At 42.1% G+C, this 13,538-nt stretch overlaps 1 protein-coding gene across 1 annotated transcript in view; it reads left to right on the top strand.

Moving 5' to 3' along the window:
• The window catches only part of AGPAT5 (1-acylglycerol-3-phosphate O-acyltransferase 5), a 60,468-nt gene extending 56,114 nt beyond the window's left edge, over nt 1–4,354 (top strand). Inside the window, exons 7-8 of the mRNA XM_080387757.1 lie at nt 1–124; nt 1,784–4,354. Of these exons, the coding sequence (XP_080243883.1) occupies nt 1–124; nt 1,784–2,009 (350 nt within the window). The 3' untranslated portion in view covers nt 2,010–4,354. The remainder of the gene's footprint in view (nt 125–1,783) is intronic.
• The last annotated feature ends 9,184 nt before the right edge of the window (nt 4,355–13,538 follow it).

The following is a 13,538-nucleotide window of genomic DNA, read 5'->3' as shown; positions in this document are numbered from 1 at the left end:
AGTTTCTTTGCAAGGAATGCCCAAGAGTTCATATTTTCATTGATCGAATTGAACTGAAGGACATTCCAGAAGAGCAGATGTATATGAGAAGGTGGCTTCATGAACGTTTTGAAATAAAGGATAAGTGAGTAGCAATATGCAGGATTTTCTGTTTCAAGCTGTCTCATGTTAACAGATATACCCATGATTTCTGTGTTACCAGCAGTGCAAGCTGTAAGGCTCTCAGAAGAGAGGTGGTGTTGGTAGTCCTGTGCATGCTTTGTATAATAACCTTGTGGTTAAACCTTTTGTTCAAGAGGTTGGGATTCTTGGGTTTCAGAGCTTCCTTACACTGAAGAAGTGTGAGTCCATGTTCCAGGCAAGACTCATATTCATCTGAATACTCGCCATGTATCTTCTTGTAGCTGAGTCAAATGCAGCCATGAACGTAATATGCCCATGGTAGGCAAGAAAGCAAAAAGCTGATTCTAGCCTCGTAATCAGTGTTAGGTTACAGTTAGAAAGGGGCAGATCTTGATCTAATCTGCCGAAACTGTTTATGCATCTTCCATCAGATAGTGACTGGATAAAAACACGAGATCCCTACCTTCGCTGGGAAAATTAGGTGAAGTGAAAGTTTCATCTGTCTGTCTTTGAATCGTGGCAGAACTGAAGTGACTGGCTCCCTCCAGTATCTCCTGATAAGGTCACTAGTGAGCATATGCAGCAGATCCTGGGTGACCTTGTGCTCCGGAAGGACTCCATGCCTAAATGTGGGATTTAAATATTGTTTGAGAGATGATGGTTTGCTTTGCCACATCTGAAGTCCAGTTTAAGGGAGATTAATCTGTTTAATTCCCAGATCTTTGAATACATTGTGTGAGACAGAAATTTCCCTGGTTCTTCAAGTATGTTCTGCTTTAAAATTGTTCCACCAGTCTCATAGTCCGTGGAAGTAAAACTAGATTAATTTGTCATGTGAACTTCAAATCCATGTAAAACTTAACATGACTATCTGTAAAAATGGCACTGTTACTGAAGTGTCTTAGAAGTTTAGGATCACTAAGTAATTTTTCTTCAATTTTGAGAGGAAGAAGGTCTGAATTTGATTTTATAGATAAGGAACTGATGCATACAGTAAAGGGCTGTCCAGTATCCCTGAAGTAGTCTTCTGGTGAAGACCAGCAAAACTGAACCCAGGTCATCTGTCTCGTTGTAGACTCCTGTTAACTGGAACATCTTTCCTGGGACCAAAGCAGTCTGTCAGGCGAATTTAGAGATACTTAAAAAAAAAACCCAAAATTTTCAAATCCATTTATTACTGGTTTTCAAAAATAGGAGGAAGAAAGTTAAACCAGTGGCATAGCATTTTACTCTTGCACCTATGGCTTCCAAAATATTTAGTGTCTTGAGAGCCCTTGTTATTTATTAGCCTGTTTTACGAAGATACTTTTTCCTCCCTCCTTTGGTGTTCAGTGATTAACTGTGTGCTGGTTTGTCCTACGATACTGCCCAGTACCTGCTAAATGCTGAATGAAAAGGACTCTTTTCAACTTTTATATTCAGTGTTAAAATTGGTCCCCAAGGAAAATCTGCTTTTATTGCTTACAAGGGTTCAGGCTGAGTACTCTGACGTGCCATGTTACTTTGAATGCATCATATTCTTAAGCCATACTGAGAATTTAAACTTGATACAGATGAGCTGCTGCATATTGTGAAATCAATTGTTAAACAATGTGTGATTAGAGGTAGTTACTGGTGCGCTAATGTGTAACTTTGACCATGTCCTTTTGTCTGCTTATAGGTTACTAATAGAGTTTTATGATGCAAAGGATTCCAAAAGAAGAAATAAGTTCCCTGGGAAAAGTGTTCATTCCAAACTAAGCCTCAAGAAAACTTTGCCATCTTTGCTGTTTTTAGGTGGCCTGACTGCTAGTATGCTTCTGACAGAATCTGGAAGGAAACTTTATGTAAAAACATGGATATATGGGACTTTAATTGGCTGCCTGTGGGTTAGCATTAAACCATAAGCAGATGTTAGTCTCCAGTCAGTGAAATGTGCAGTCTTTTCTTGCACATTGCACCAAACTTTTTCCTGACTTTATAATAAAAAAGTGTAAATAAAGCCTTATTGATTGAACATTGGAAATAATAGACTTTATGACAAGCCTCTGTGTGGTCGGTCTGGGGAAAATAAATGTAAATTTTCAAATTTGCTACTGATTTTTGCTGAAATAATGACGGATAAACCGAGTCACATGATAAATTGCTTTCCCCATGAACTAACATCCATCTCTATCTGCAGATTCAGTGAAGTGTGAGTTACGCATAAGGGTGTCTTAAGTGGACCTTTGAATGTATTTACAGAGATTAATTTAGGGTATCTATTTATTCTTCTGATATTCATGTTGAATTTTCATTACTCTTTGGTGCATTGCAACAGCGCAGTTGCATCTATCCCAGCTGTATTGCAACTAAAATCAAAACTTTTTTCCTTTGTTTTTGTTTTTTAATTTTGCTTTTCAGTTTTAGCTAAATACTGTGTTCTTTAAAAGGGACTGTAAGCTGGCAAATCATGAGATGTTACCTGAAGCAGAATAAAATGTTCCTGAGAACTCCTGTTCATGGGGAAGAAGCTCTGTTTATCTAATGCATGTTTTTTCATTATATTGCAGTATTAACTGATTATTTTACATATGCAAAACATTAAATTTTACTGAGCAAACAGCTTATTTTGCGCACCCTGTATTTGTGCATAAAAGGAATGTATGCAGTATAATGATACGTTAAGTTTTTGTTTCTGGCCTAACCAGACTGTAGCCTACCTTGTGTCTGCGTTGTCCCAAGCACCTCGAGAGTTTCAGCTGAGTTCACAGACTTTCATGTGTATGTGCCATAAGCAGAAGTTTCCTGTTACCTCACGATTTTCTGGAAGCAAACTCTGTTGTTTGGGTAATGCACAGAATTACTGTAACTTCAGGAGTGTAAGGGTATGGTAACGAGGAGCCTGCAGATGTTCCTGCTAAATCCGAAGCATGTGCCTTTTCCTACTAATCTGATTTAGCCTGGTATTTCATAATCTGGCAGTCATCTCCATGCCGTAGTATCACACTAGGTTCTCAAATCGTTCTAGGCAATGTAGACTGCAGTTGGATTGAAGTTATGGATTGATGTATATGATTTAGGCAATAGACTAGTAGTGAAAGAAATGCGTATCCTATCAGTATTTCACCTGCTTGAAAACATACTTTAAAAAGCAAAATCAACAAATCCTTACTACCAGAAAGTCTGCAATTCCCATGGCAGGTATTTTTGTTAAGGAAATGCCATTTCCTGATATCAAGGGAATATATATGTACAGCGATGGAGTTGGAAAGAGGATGTATTTTATCTTCTTCCATTAGGGAATTGGACTCCCTGTATCAAAATGAAAGAACTAGAGAATATTTTTTTATCACACTTGCAAGCTTTAAATGTGCATCTCTCTAGCTTCAGTACAATTTGGCTTGCATTAGAGTCCATTGTGAGTTAACTGTCTCTAAAAATTGTAACTCAGTTTTTCAGATTCCACTGTTGCCAGTTAATTAAAGACATTGCTTTTACTGTGTGATGTTTTTTGTTTGGTTGGTTGGGTTTTTTAACAGGATTTTATAGATTAAGTACAGTTCCACTTTAAAATCATTTGGTACAACTTTCAGTTTGCAGTTCTGTGTTCTTCCATAATAGATTTTGTCACTGGAGTTATTTATATCAGTGATTGATTCAGGATATGTTGATGAACCATTTTAAAAACAATGACTGGGAACAATGTTGAAAAACAGTATTGTTATGAGGCTGTGAAACCAGAAAAAAAAAAAAGCCATTTTATGTAACAGCCAAATGTGCTCACGTGTAGTTCTTCCTATTCTCAGCTGACTGTTTCCAGTGGGTATAACCAGAAGGCAGTGTTCCTATGCTAGTGTGATTTATCAGTCATAGAATGAAATTTTACTCTGATATGACTAAATTTCTTTGTAACAGCTAAGAATAACATTAAATGATACATCAAAAATAAATGCAAACAGCTTAATTCATTTAACTGCTATTTTGGAGAGCCTAATTACCATGAAATATTGGATCTACCTTGCTGTTTAAGTACCAGGAATATAATTGACACAGTGCGACAAACAAACAGGATGTTTATTTTGAACCTTATTCTCTATGTTAATCTTAATTATTTTTTTTTTCTTGCCATTAATTTATAAAGTTTTGAAACTGTAATTTGCTGATGTATTTGGCATTGGGAGTATCACATGCTATTTCTAAATATGCACTGATATTAACTTAAAATATTTCGTCATTAAAATAAGAAGAGCCAATGCTCATTCAACTTTTCTGTCCTGTCTACTTGTTTAGTTTTTTCTGCACTTTTGTGTTTGTAACTTGGTTAGCAGGAACTGCTTAGAGAAAACCTACAAGTGTGGGTTTAAGTCCTTGATGGAAGGATTTGTTTGAGAAGCAGTCAATGAAAACAACTGTCTTTTTCTTCCATGCAGCTAAAAAATGTGTTAGAATCGGTTTGTGCTTGTTCCAATGCAACACACCACCAGGTCGGTCAGATTGCAATAGCTTTTAGCCCATGAACACCTGCACCACTTGTTGCTTGTTAATAACGTTCATTAGTGTGCAGTACCACAATTCTGGCCAGGAATCAGGCTCTGTGGCGATAGGCCTTGCAGAGACAACTCTGACAGTGTGGACAGAGCCAGGGGATGGGAAGAGCTATTGCAAACAAACACCAGAGGCATATCTCAGTAGCAAATGCCACCTAAGTTTTAGTGATGTGTTAAATCTGAGAGGGACCTGTATGTTCAACAACTTGGTTTTCCAGCTGTATCGGTGCCTCTGATAATAGTGATTTCCCTCCACACAAGTACTGCTCTGTTAGCGTGCATGAACTATGTGCTTTTACAGTCAGCAGCACCACCACTATGTGCTACTTCCACAATATTATTCTTGTGTTTACTTTTGCGGAAGGAATTGGACTAGTAAGGAAGCATTAACTTAAATAATGGAGAACACAAAAAGTGAGACAGAAAACTAAAGCACGGAATGATGCTACTGTGAAGAAATGACTGAGTAGGACACGTGAGGGGTCCAGCCTGATGCAGTCTTTTGCGAACTCCTCTGAAGCATGTTTTTTTCCTTTCAGTACAACATAGCATACCTGTAAAACATTTTAGTACTTAAAAATTGGCCCCTAATAATTTAGGCATTTTAGTATGCATAGAACATATAGACTTACTTTGGGGGAAAGAAAGGTATTTTAGGTTTGGATGATGAAGAGGACCAGGAGCAGGTTTGGGATTTTTGGCATGGTGTTAAAAATAAAAAAAAAAACCTGCCCTCACCACCTCCAAATAAATAACACTTTCAATAGCAGAAATTTCAATGAGACCCAGAAAAGCATTAGAAAAGCAGTTAATAGATTCAAAATCTTGGCACCTGCTTTGTAAAGCCTTTTCCTTTATAAATATGTAAACCACAGTTCAGACCTAACCTGCAGTTCTAGGTCACTTTTTGGCAGAGTTACTCTGATGACAGGGCTTGAAGTGAACACAATGGGATTTCTCTTGTCCTTATTTTCATGTTCTTGCCTGTCTCATCAGTTTGGAGCTCTGTGTTCCCAGTGAAGCATGTTTCACAATTTGCTAAGCGCAAGACAAAAAAAAAATGTTACTTTAAGTTTGTATAATGGCAAAAGTCATGCAAGTAAAATGAAACACAGAGCAAATCCAGAGAAGGAAAAGCAGTGATAATCTAATACAGAGGAAAAGATTAGAAACATCAGCTGCATTCAGGCGCGACCACAGCGGATTAGTTCCAGGGAAGACTTGTTTTCTGTGTGTGGGCCAATTTCTCTGTCAGCGTGGTGAGTATTTCTCCTACCTGTCCTATTTCAGTCCCAGATCTGCAGCTCTACCCTGGACTGACTGGTCTGTTATTTTCCTAACAAGGAGTCCCTCATTACTTTTCAGACTGATGCGAATCTTGGGTTCCTCCATTCTTCTCCTGAACCTTCCTATTTGTGCTCAGCCTGACAAACTGCTGACAAGTAGACCACTGATAATCTGCCTCCTTCAAGCTATGTTTGAAGACTGGCATTCGGTGAGCAAATGCCAGTGAAGAGGCTGGGGTCTGTTGCTGGGGGGCTGGAAGGAGATGTTGCTGACGAGAGAGGGGTTACTGGTCTGTATCGGACATCTGAGATGGATCTCACTCCCACCTCTGCTGGGGCATGTTCTTTCACTGATGGACAGCTTGCATGGCCATAAGTAAATGCAAAGACTGGATGCTACTCCAAAAAATAATTATTTGTTCCTGAGTTGTATTTGTAATATGAAAACTTAATTAGTTATGCTTGTACAAACTTTCGCAGCCATTCTGCCTCCCTTTCATCTTGTGTGGGAACTCAGTTTTCGAAGGTCATGTTGATGCTTCTGTTTGTGTTCCCTGTGTAACTAATCTGAACCAGAGCTATTTCAACCTGTTTGCCCGATTGGCCCAGAGATACTGCAGAGGATGCAGATGTTCAAGGGCAGAAGTTCCTGTTGGTCCTTTGGCCATGCAGTGGCAGATGGAGCTGCTGGTGTCATCTGCCAGGCTCTCCATAAAAGCCCTTGCAGTAAACAGTCCCCTCAAATTCCAGTCCCACCGCCATAGACTGAGGCATCACCATGGGTTGCCAGTACAAAGGGTTTCAGAGAGAGGTAGGTCCTAAAACCCACATAGCTTTTTTGCAAAGTATCCAGGACCTGGATGCTCTCCAGAGGGCCCTTCTGAAAGGTGAGCTGGGGCTCTTTGGTGCTCTGAAGTATGGGTGGGCGACAAGTTGGAGGGTGATGCCTACTTCAGGGCATGAAAGCCCAGTCACTGGAATGGGAAGTAGGAGAACGGTCTCAACATCTCCTGGCCTGAGGAAGACCAGAGCTACCATACTTTTCCCACCACCCCATGTCTTCAGGAGGGTGTACCAGTGCTGCTTTTCACCTCTTGGGTGCTCTGGCAAAGGTCAGAAAAGATTGCAAGATTTGTAGGCCCAGCATGACTGACTGGTGCTGAAGGCATTGGCTGGGTACTGCATTCAGCTTCAGCCCTGGAGCATTTCTGCACCCAAAATTGAACTGCACTAGGGACAAAGTGGAACCAGAGATGGCCCCAGCAGCTCACACCAGTGTGCAGGCAGCTGTAGCCTCCAGACTGTGATTACAAAATAAGGAAGAGCAGAAGGTTCTGCTCTAAAGTGCTGTATTTTTGAAGTGCCTTTCCGTGTTAGGAGTGAGCCTGGCACATCACGGGTGCTAGCAGACCTGGTTGCTCCTATGCCTGTTGTGATCCCACACTCTGCACCAAGTCCCTCCTTCCCTGTCCTCTTCAGAGACACCCAAAAGAGCTGAAATTGCCAAAGCCGTTTTGAATTTCTGGATGCAGTCAGCCCCTTGCCTTACTCAGCTGTGCAACTGTTTCATGCAGTTGGGCCCACAGGGGAAACAGAGCTAGAGAGAATTTAATTTGCAGTTGGACAAGATGGGAGACTTAACATTGTAATGATCCCAAAAGTATCAAATGCTGTACAACATCGTTAGGCACAAATAAAAGAATATGCAGAGTTCTCAAGGTTGAAACCTGAACTGGAGTTATTAAGTTAAATTACTTTTCATGCTGTGTGCATAACAGCCCCTGCTTTAGGTTTCCACTTATAGTTTACCAGGCATTTACATGTATAGTCTAACACTGCACTTAGTTGAAATATTATAGGTTCAGAAAATGGCACGGCCTTTATGTTACTTTACATCTGAGTGTTTTAAAGTCTTGTGTGATAAAAAAGACTATTAAAAATTGCCTCTAAATCTGTAGAATCTATGAGCATTTTTGGGCTTCTATAAATTAAGAAGTCTTCACTTCTTGTCACGTGAGGTATAAACAAAGTTGGTTTGACATGAAGGTGCTTTAATAAATTCCTGATGACCACAAAGGATTGCATTAGTATGGTGACATACTGACAAATGTTGAAAAGATTTTTTAAAAACACACAGGTTTTTATAGCCAGGGAGGATAATTTAAAATGCAGAATTACTTCTTTCTGGAACTATGCACTTGTAGATGGGACTCAATTGCAGTTGTAGGCCCACCTGCTTTTGTAACAAGAAAGAAATAAATATAGGTGACTAACATAATTCACACTGCTGTTTAAGGACAAAAAAGTAGAAGTTGCTGAAGAAACAGTGTTTTTACTGTCCAGAAAAGTAAACATATTCCAAAGAGCTGACAAATAATTTTGCATAGCTAATAGTGATCCTGTCAGCTCAGGAGTTTGTTTTCTATGTTTAAACAGTAACAAGAGATCATGTGTACGTATCCTGATACTGTCAATTGCATTCCTCTTCTCTGACAAGATAATGGGAGATTCAAGAAGTCACAATATTTAAAACACATCCTCCTTCACACCACAGGGTTGGAAATGCCAAGTGGCTGCCATCACTAACTCATCCTCTGCATCCCTTCGGCAAGCTGGCTGCTGCTTTCAAAGCCGGTTTAAAACTAACAATTACTCTTGGCAGTGCAACATGTCTAAAAGCAACACGTTCAATCACCAAGAATGCAGGTCACAGTGATAAAACCTAGGTGGCCTGTCAGCGAGCCCTAAAGAAACTGGGAATGGGAATGTGAGCCAAACGGTGGAGCTGCCCTCACAGTGAGATGACAAAGTGCCTGTTTGAACAGGGTATCTCAGAGCAAGTAGTGGGCACTGGCAGCACCGCTCTGTTACGCAGTGTTCATGGCAAAGGCAGTGTCTCCAGGGCCAGACCAGGCTCAGCTGAAGTACATAGGGATTTTGAATTCCACCCCCCCACCCCTTTTTTTTTTTAGTAGGACAAATTTGAAGCTTTAGAATGAAAATTCTCTCCAAATTTTATGACACCTGGAAGGGAAGGAGTGCTCCCGAACCCTTCAGGCTTGGAGTAACTTTGATATCAAATGATACTGTAGAATAATTGGCTAAGGGTCTGCCAGGCTGCAGATTCTGACCCCTCCCTTCTTCCTCAGCTCAGGCCAAATTCTTCCACATGCAGTTATGAGTTTTGCATCCCTTATTCCTTAGATGTCTGACATTAGTCAAGCCTAGTTTGCAGAAAAATCTAGGACTTGCATCTGCTGTAGAGGGTAACAGGAATATGTGAAGTACACCCACACAGCACTATACAGTCTTCTGGTAGAACAAATCTACTTCTTAGATTGAATAATCAGGAAATACTTCCAGGCTCTGGTTTTCTGTTTGTAATATGATGGTAATGCCCTTCCTTGCATTTCGGGTGTGTTCAGCAAGCACTTTGTTTTGGGAAGTTTTGGAGCTTTTTTAATATCAGGTGGAAATGTGTGATTCTGTCTTCATAACCAGGTTTATTTAATGTACAGTCAGTAAGCTATGGGAAGGCCTTCTAAGTGAGCTCAACGGTTCCTAAGTGAGCTCAGAATAACGTGCAAAGAGAGGTTGAAATGAGGTCACTCACATCCTTTCCCCACGTGCCGTTTCCCACTTGCCTTGCCACACTCTGCACTTTGTCGTGCCTCAGTGTTCTCTCCATCCTCTGATTTTCCCCCAGTCTCTACGCCCTTTGGGTACCCCAGCTCTCTGCCAGGGTTCATTCTGTCTGCTCTAAGCCTCCTTTTCCAAACTGTCTCCTCCTCTTGCATGTCTCACCTCCTCAGCATGCAGTTCAGCTAATGTTCTTCATGGAGCCTGGAAACAAACAGGTAAAAACAAAAAATTAAAAATCCATGATTTCAACTCTGAGTATCTGAATTTGGAACTGCTCTCGCCTGAAGCAGTTAGGAATTGCAATTGCTAGAGAAGTCCCACTCTGGGCCCTGGAGCATGTCCCGTGCTCATGAACTCATCAGAGAACGAAGCCTGCAAGCTCTAGATGGCCTCTGGCGAGCATTTGTGAACTACAGCTGGCTTGGTATTTTTCCAAAGCCTTATGAATTAGCCAAATTGAGACAGACTTTTCACTGAGATTAGAAAAATTCTATCTCAGCAGTGAGGTTACTTTTTTGTGCAATGCCAAGTCCCTCTTCCAATAAAAAAAGCACCACAGCTTTTCGAAGAAGATTGCCAGAACATTGGGAGGTGGTTGTGGGATTTTGTTTGTCTTAAACCTGGCCATGATAATGTTAAGGAAGAAGGATGCTCTCAGAAATGTGGAACTGTTTTGGCAGAAAACTTTGCAGAAAACTCAGCCTTCAACACACACCTGGCAAGGAAAGCTTTGGCATAAATATTTGCTGATTAGGTAAACATATATGCAAATAAACCCAGGATCGAGACAGCAGGATGCACTGGGGAGTCCTAACCATAGGCTGCACTACCAGCCATGTATGTAACTTGCATCTTTCCCTCCCTCCACCTTGAACTCTGAGAAAATTTGGACTCAAGAACTGATGTGGGATTGGTTGTAGTCTGAACCGCATTTGGCTCAGTCTTTGTTTTTAACTGGATGTCTTCAGTGTCTCCATTTTATGGCTGCGCACATCTCAGATTCTGCTTTCTGTGTAATGAAGTTTGGCTACTTGAGCCAAACTCAATAATATGCCAAGATAGCTTGGCTATACAAATGAGATTATAGAGGTTTGACCAAACCAAAGGGCTGAAGCAGGGAGCAGCTAAGTCACGTACAGAATATCTAAGTATTTTTCTTCCTCATGTAATTAAATACTGTCCTTTGTTCACTGAGTATTAATTTCTAACAGCTGTTCCTGAGTGTATCTTCGTTGTCCAGCACTGATGCCTCTCTAAGGTGCTCAGAATCGGTCCTGCCATCCAGGTGAGGTCAGTGTTGCTATAACCAAACTGGCTGGAAGAAGTTTGATAGCATGAATATAAAATGCATTAGAAACATCAGACTTAAGGCTGGGGGAAGAATTCAGCCCTTCATTGAAAAGGAAAAAGACTTCTGTCATTAAGTGGACCCTGCAGCACACAGTTCCTCAGTCATACAGTATGCCAGTACTATGTGTTCTGCAACAGCCACATGGCTTGTATGTTCAGGCTCATGGGGCTCCAGCATCCCATGTAGCCCCTAAGACAAGCAGCTGGCCTGCCAATGCACCTGGAGTTTTGCATCTTTATGCTGTGCAAGTCAGTTGTGAGAGGCAGGGCTGTAAGTTCCCAAGGATCTGCCAAGTCTCGTGTTCTTCTCTTTTCTGGATCAAAGAGGTCCTCTTGAACGACCTGCCATCTAAGCGACTGTTGAGTTTGCACAGGAGCAGAGCCAAGGAGCAGCTTCACGCAAACAGTAGAGGTCTCGGTCTGGAGGATTAAGTACAAGCCAAGAGGATTGTCCAGTGTTTGTTAGCACCTAATTTGTTCACAACAGCAGTGGCTCAGCCAGCATCTTGGATTAAACCCCAGAATCTGGGCCCAGCTACCACATGCGATGTGGATGCTTACAGGTTGTGTCTTACAGGTTGCCTGACAAGAGCCTCCCCTTACGCACATTCACTCCTGAGGTGCTCGGCTAGCACAGTCCTGCCGGGCACCCTCTCTCCTTTCCTCTGCCACAGGAAACTTGACTTCATGTCACCTCTGAAGTTGTCACTGACCAGGCTGCAGCATGAGCACTGGGATACCTGTGCAAACGAACTCAAACTCGCCTGGCCTCTCAGCAAGTCACCCACAGTCACCAGTGGGTGACAGCCTGTCCCTGCACGCTCAGCCTCCTCTGGAGGCAGGTGCCTGGGGCTGGACACCCCATCTGATCCTACTCCCTGTCCCCTGGGCCCCTGCAGTGATCTGGGCTACCTGTTTTTTTAAAAAAACATTTCACATCAAATACTTACATGGGTAAAGATCCTATATCAAGCTACACAGAAGGACTGGGAGAGATACTACAGTTATAAGCCTAGGAGTTAGAGCTGTAGACAGGTATTTATTATTCAGCAGCAAGCACATGCCAATGCCAAGCATGCTGCAGACTGCGGCAGTCACCTCATGGCATCTGCCCGGGGGACTCCAGCCATCACATGCCTCACATGCCCAGAGTAGGGCACACCAACATATGGGGGACTACACATACTTAGGCGTAAGGACTGGTGTTTTTTTCTTCCATTTCTTCCATGTTTTTCCACATTGAAGTGCAAATGCAGAAGGAACATACTAGTTTTCATTGTGGTGAAAAAGTCAACCCCAGATCCTTCTGTGCGGTTTATAATGAAGTTTCAAACCCAAGTTGTCTTGCCTGCACAGCTTTTGTAATGAAGTGGCTACTCTAAGGTAGTCCATACATATTAAGGCACTTTCTGTAAGACACATATTCCCCAAGGAGTCCTGTGCCAAAGCAGTGGGGAGCCCAGGCTGTGAGATGGAGTCTCTTTGCAGATAATCCTGCTTTGCCCCCAGCAAATCCCAGGTGTAGCTACTGGTGAGAGCTGCCATCTTTTCTTCCCTTCAAACAAGGCTGGAAGGGACCTCTGCAGCAAACCCCTAACTCTAGTTTTAACTCCAGTAGACCAAATCAGGAGGCTAAGTCTGAACACCCAGGGTATGGACGATAACATAAAAATTTAAAGGAGTCAGAAGCAGAGAAAATAAAACTATAATGAAAATAGAGTGCATTGCCAGCATTTGCAGATGCCCAGCATAAATCTGTCGCTCCGGTACAGTTTTGCTCAGGGAGGGAAAGCGAAGCCGGTGCTCGCCAGGAGATGCTCCGGCACCAGCCCAGCGTTAGCATGTACCACCATCTCGTGGTGAACCAGGAGATACCAGCTCTGTGCCATTTCCGCTTACTAACAGCAGTGGGAAGGAGCAGTGAATAGTTCCTCACGTTTTACACACTCAGTGCTGTGTCTGGTCGCCCCCAGCAGAGAGGAGATGCTGGGAACTCACTGAACGGGACTGACCAAGGGTGAGAGAAGCATCACCAGCTTCATTCCCTGGAGATCACAGGTGACGTGCAACATGTATGCAGCCCAGGCCAGGCCTGAGAAAGTCTGTACAGCAGACCTGCACTCACCTACACTCACCAGGCTCACAAAACTATAGTACTAGAGTCCTGCCTTCCAAGGAGCCCTCAGTCCTGAGGGGTGGTGCAAGAGGACATGATGCTTCTCCTCCAACACTGGCATAAATCCTCTACTTTTGGAGGCAGGAAAAAAAAAAAAAATCCACCATCCTCCCTACTGTTTTTCCTGTGGGATAGTAAAATTCATGAAACCAGCAATGGCAGCAAGTTAGGTTCACAGTGAAAGAAATTATGGAAATCAGTTTAGAAAATAGAATTTAATGGGAGGGCAGAGGAGGAAGAGGGCTGCCAAAACGTCAGGGAAGATTTATGATTTCCTACTAAAAATATGTGAAGCAGTTCAGAGCTTTGTTTTAGGTGCTTTCAGAAAACAGTGACACGGTAATAAGCCGTAATGCACTATGCTTTATGTAGGAAACTCATTTAATGCACCGTCAACTAATTTCTACATTTGAGATTCTCCCCAGCCTGATAATAAATCAGAAAAGGTCTCAG

The sequence above is a fragment of the Falco punctatus genome (assembly GCF_963210335.1).
Source record: "Falco punctatus genome assembly, chromosome: 5".
In the NCBI taxonomy this organism is placed as follows: domain Eukaryota; kingdom Metazoa; phylum Chordata; class Aves; order Falconiformes; family Falconidae; genus Falco; species Falco punctatus.
This window is presented reverse-complemented; position numbering and strand designations above follow the sequence as displayed.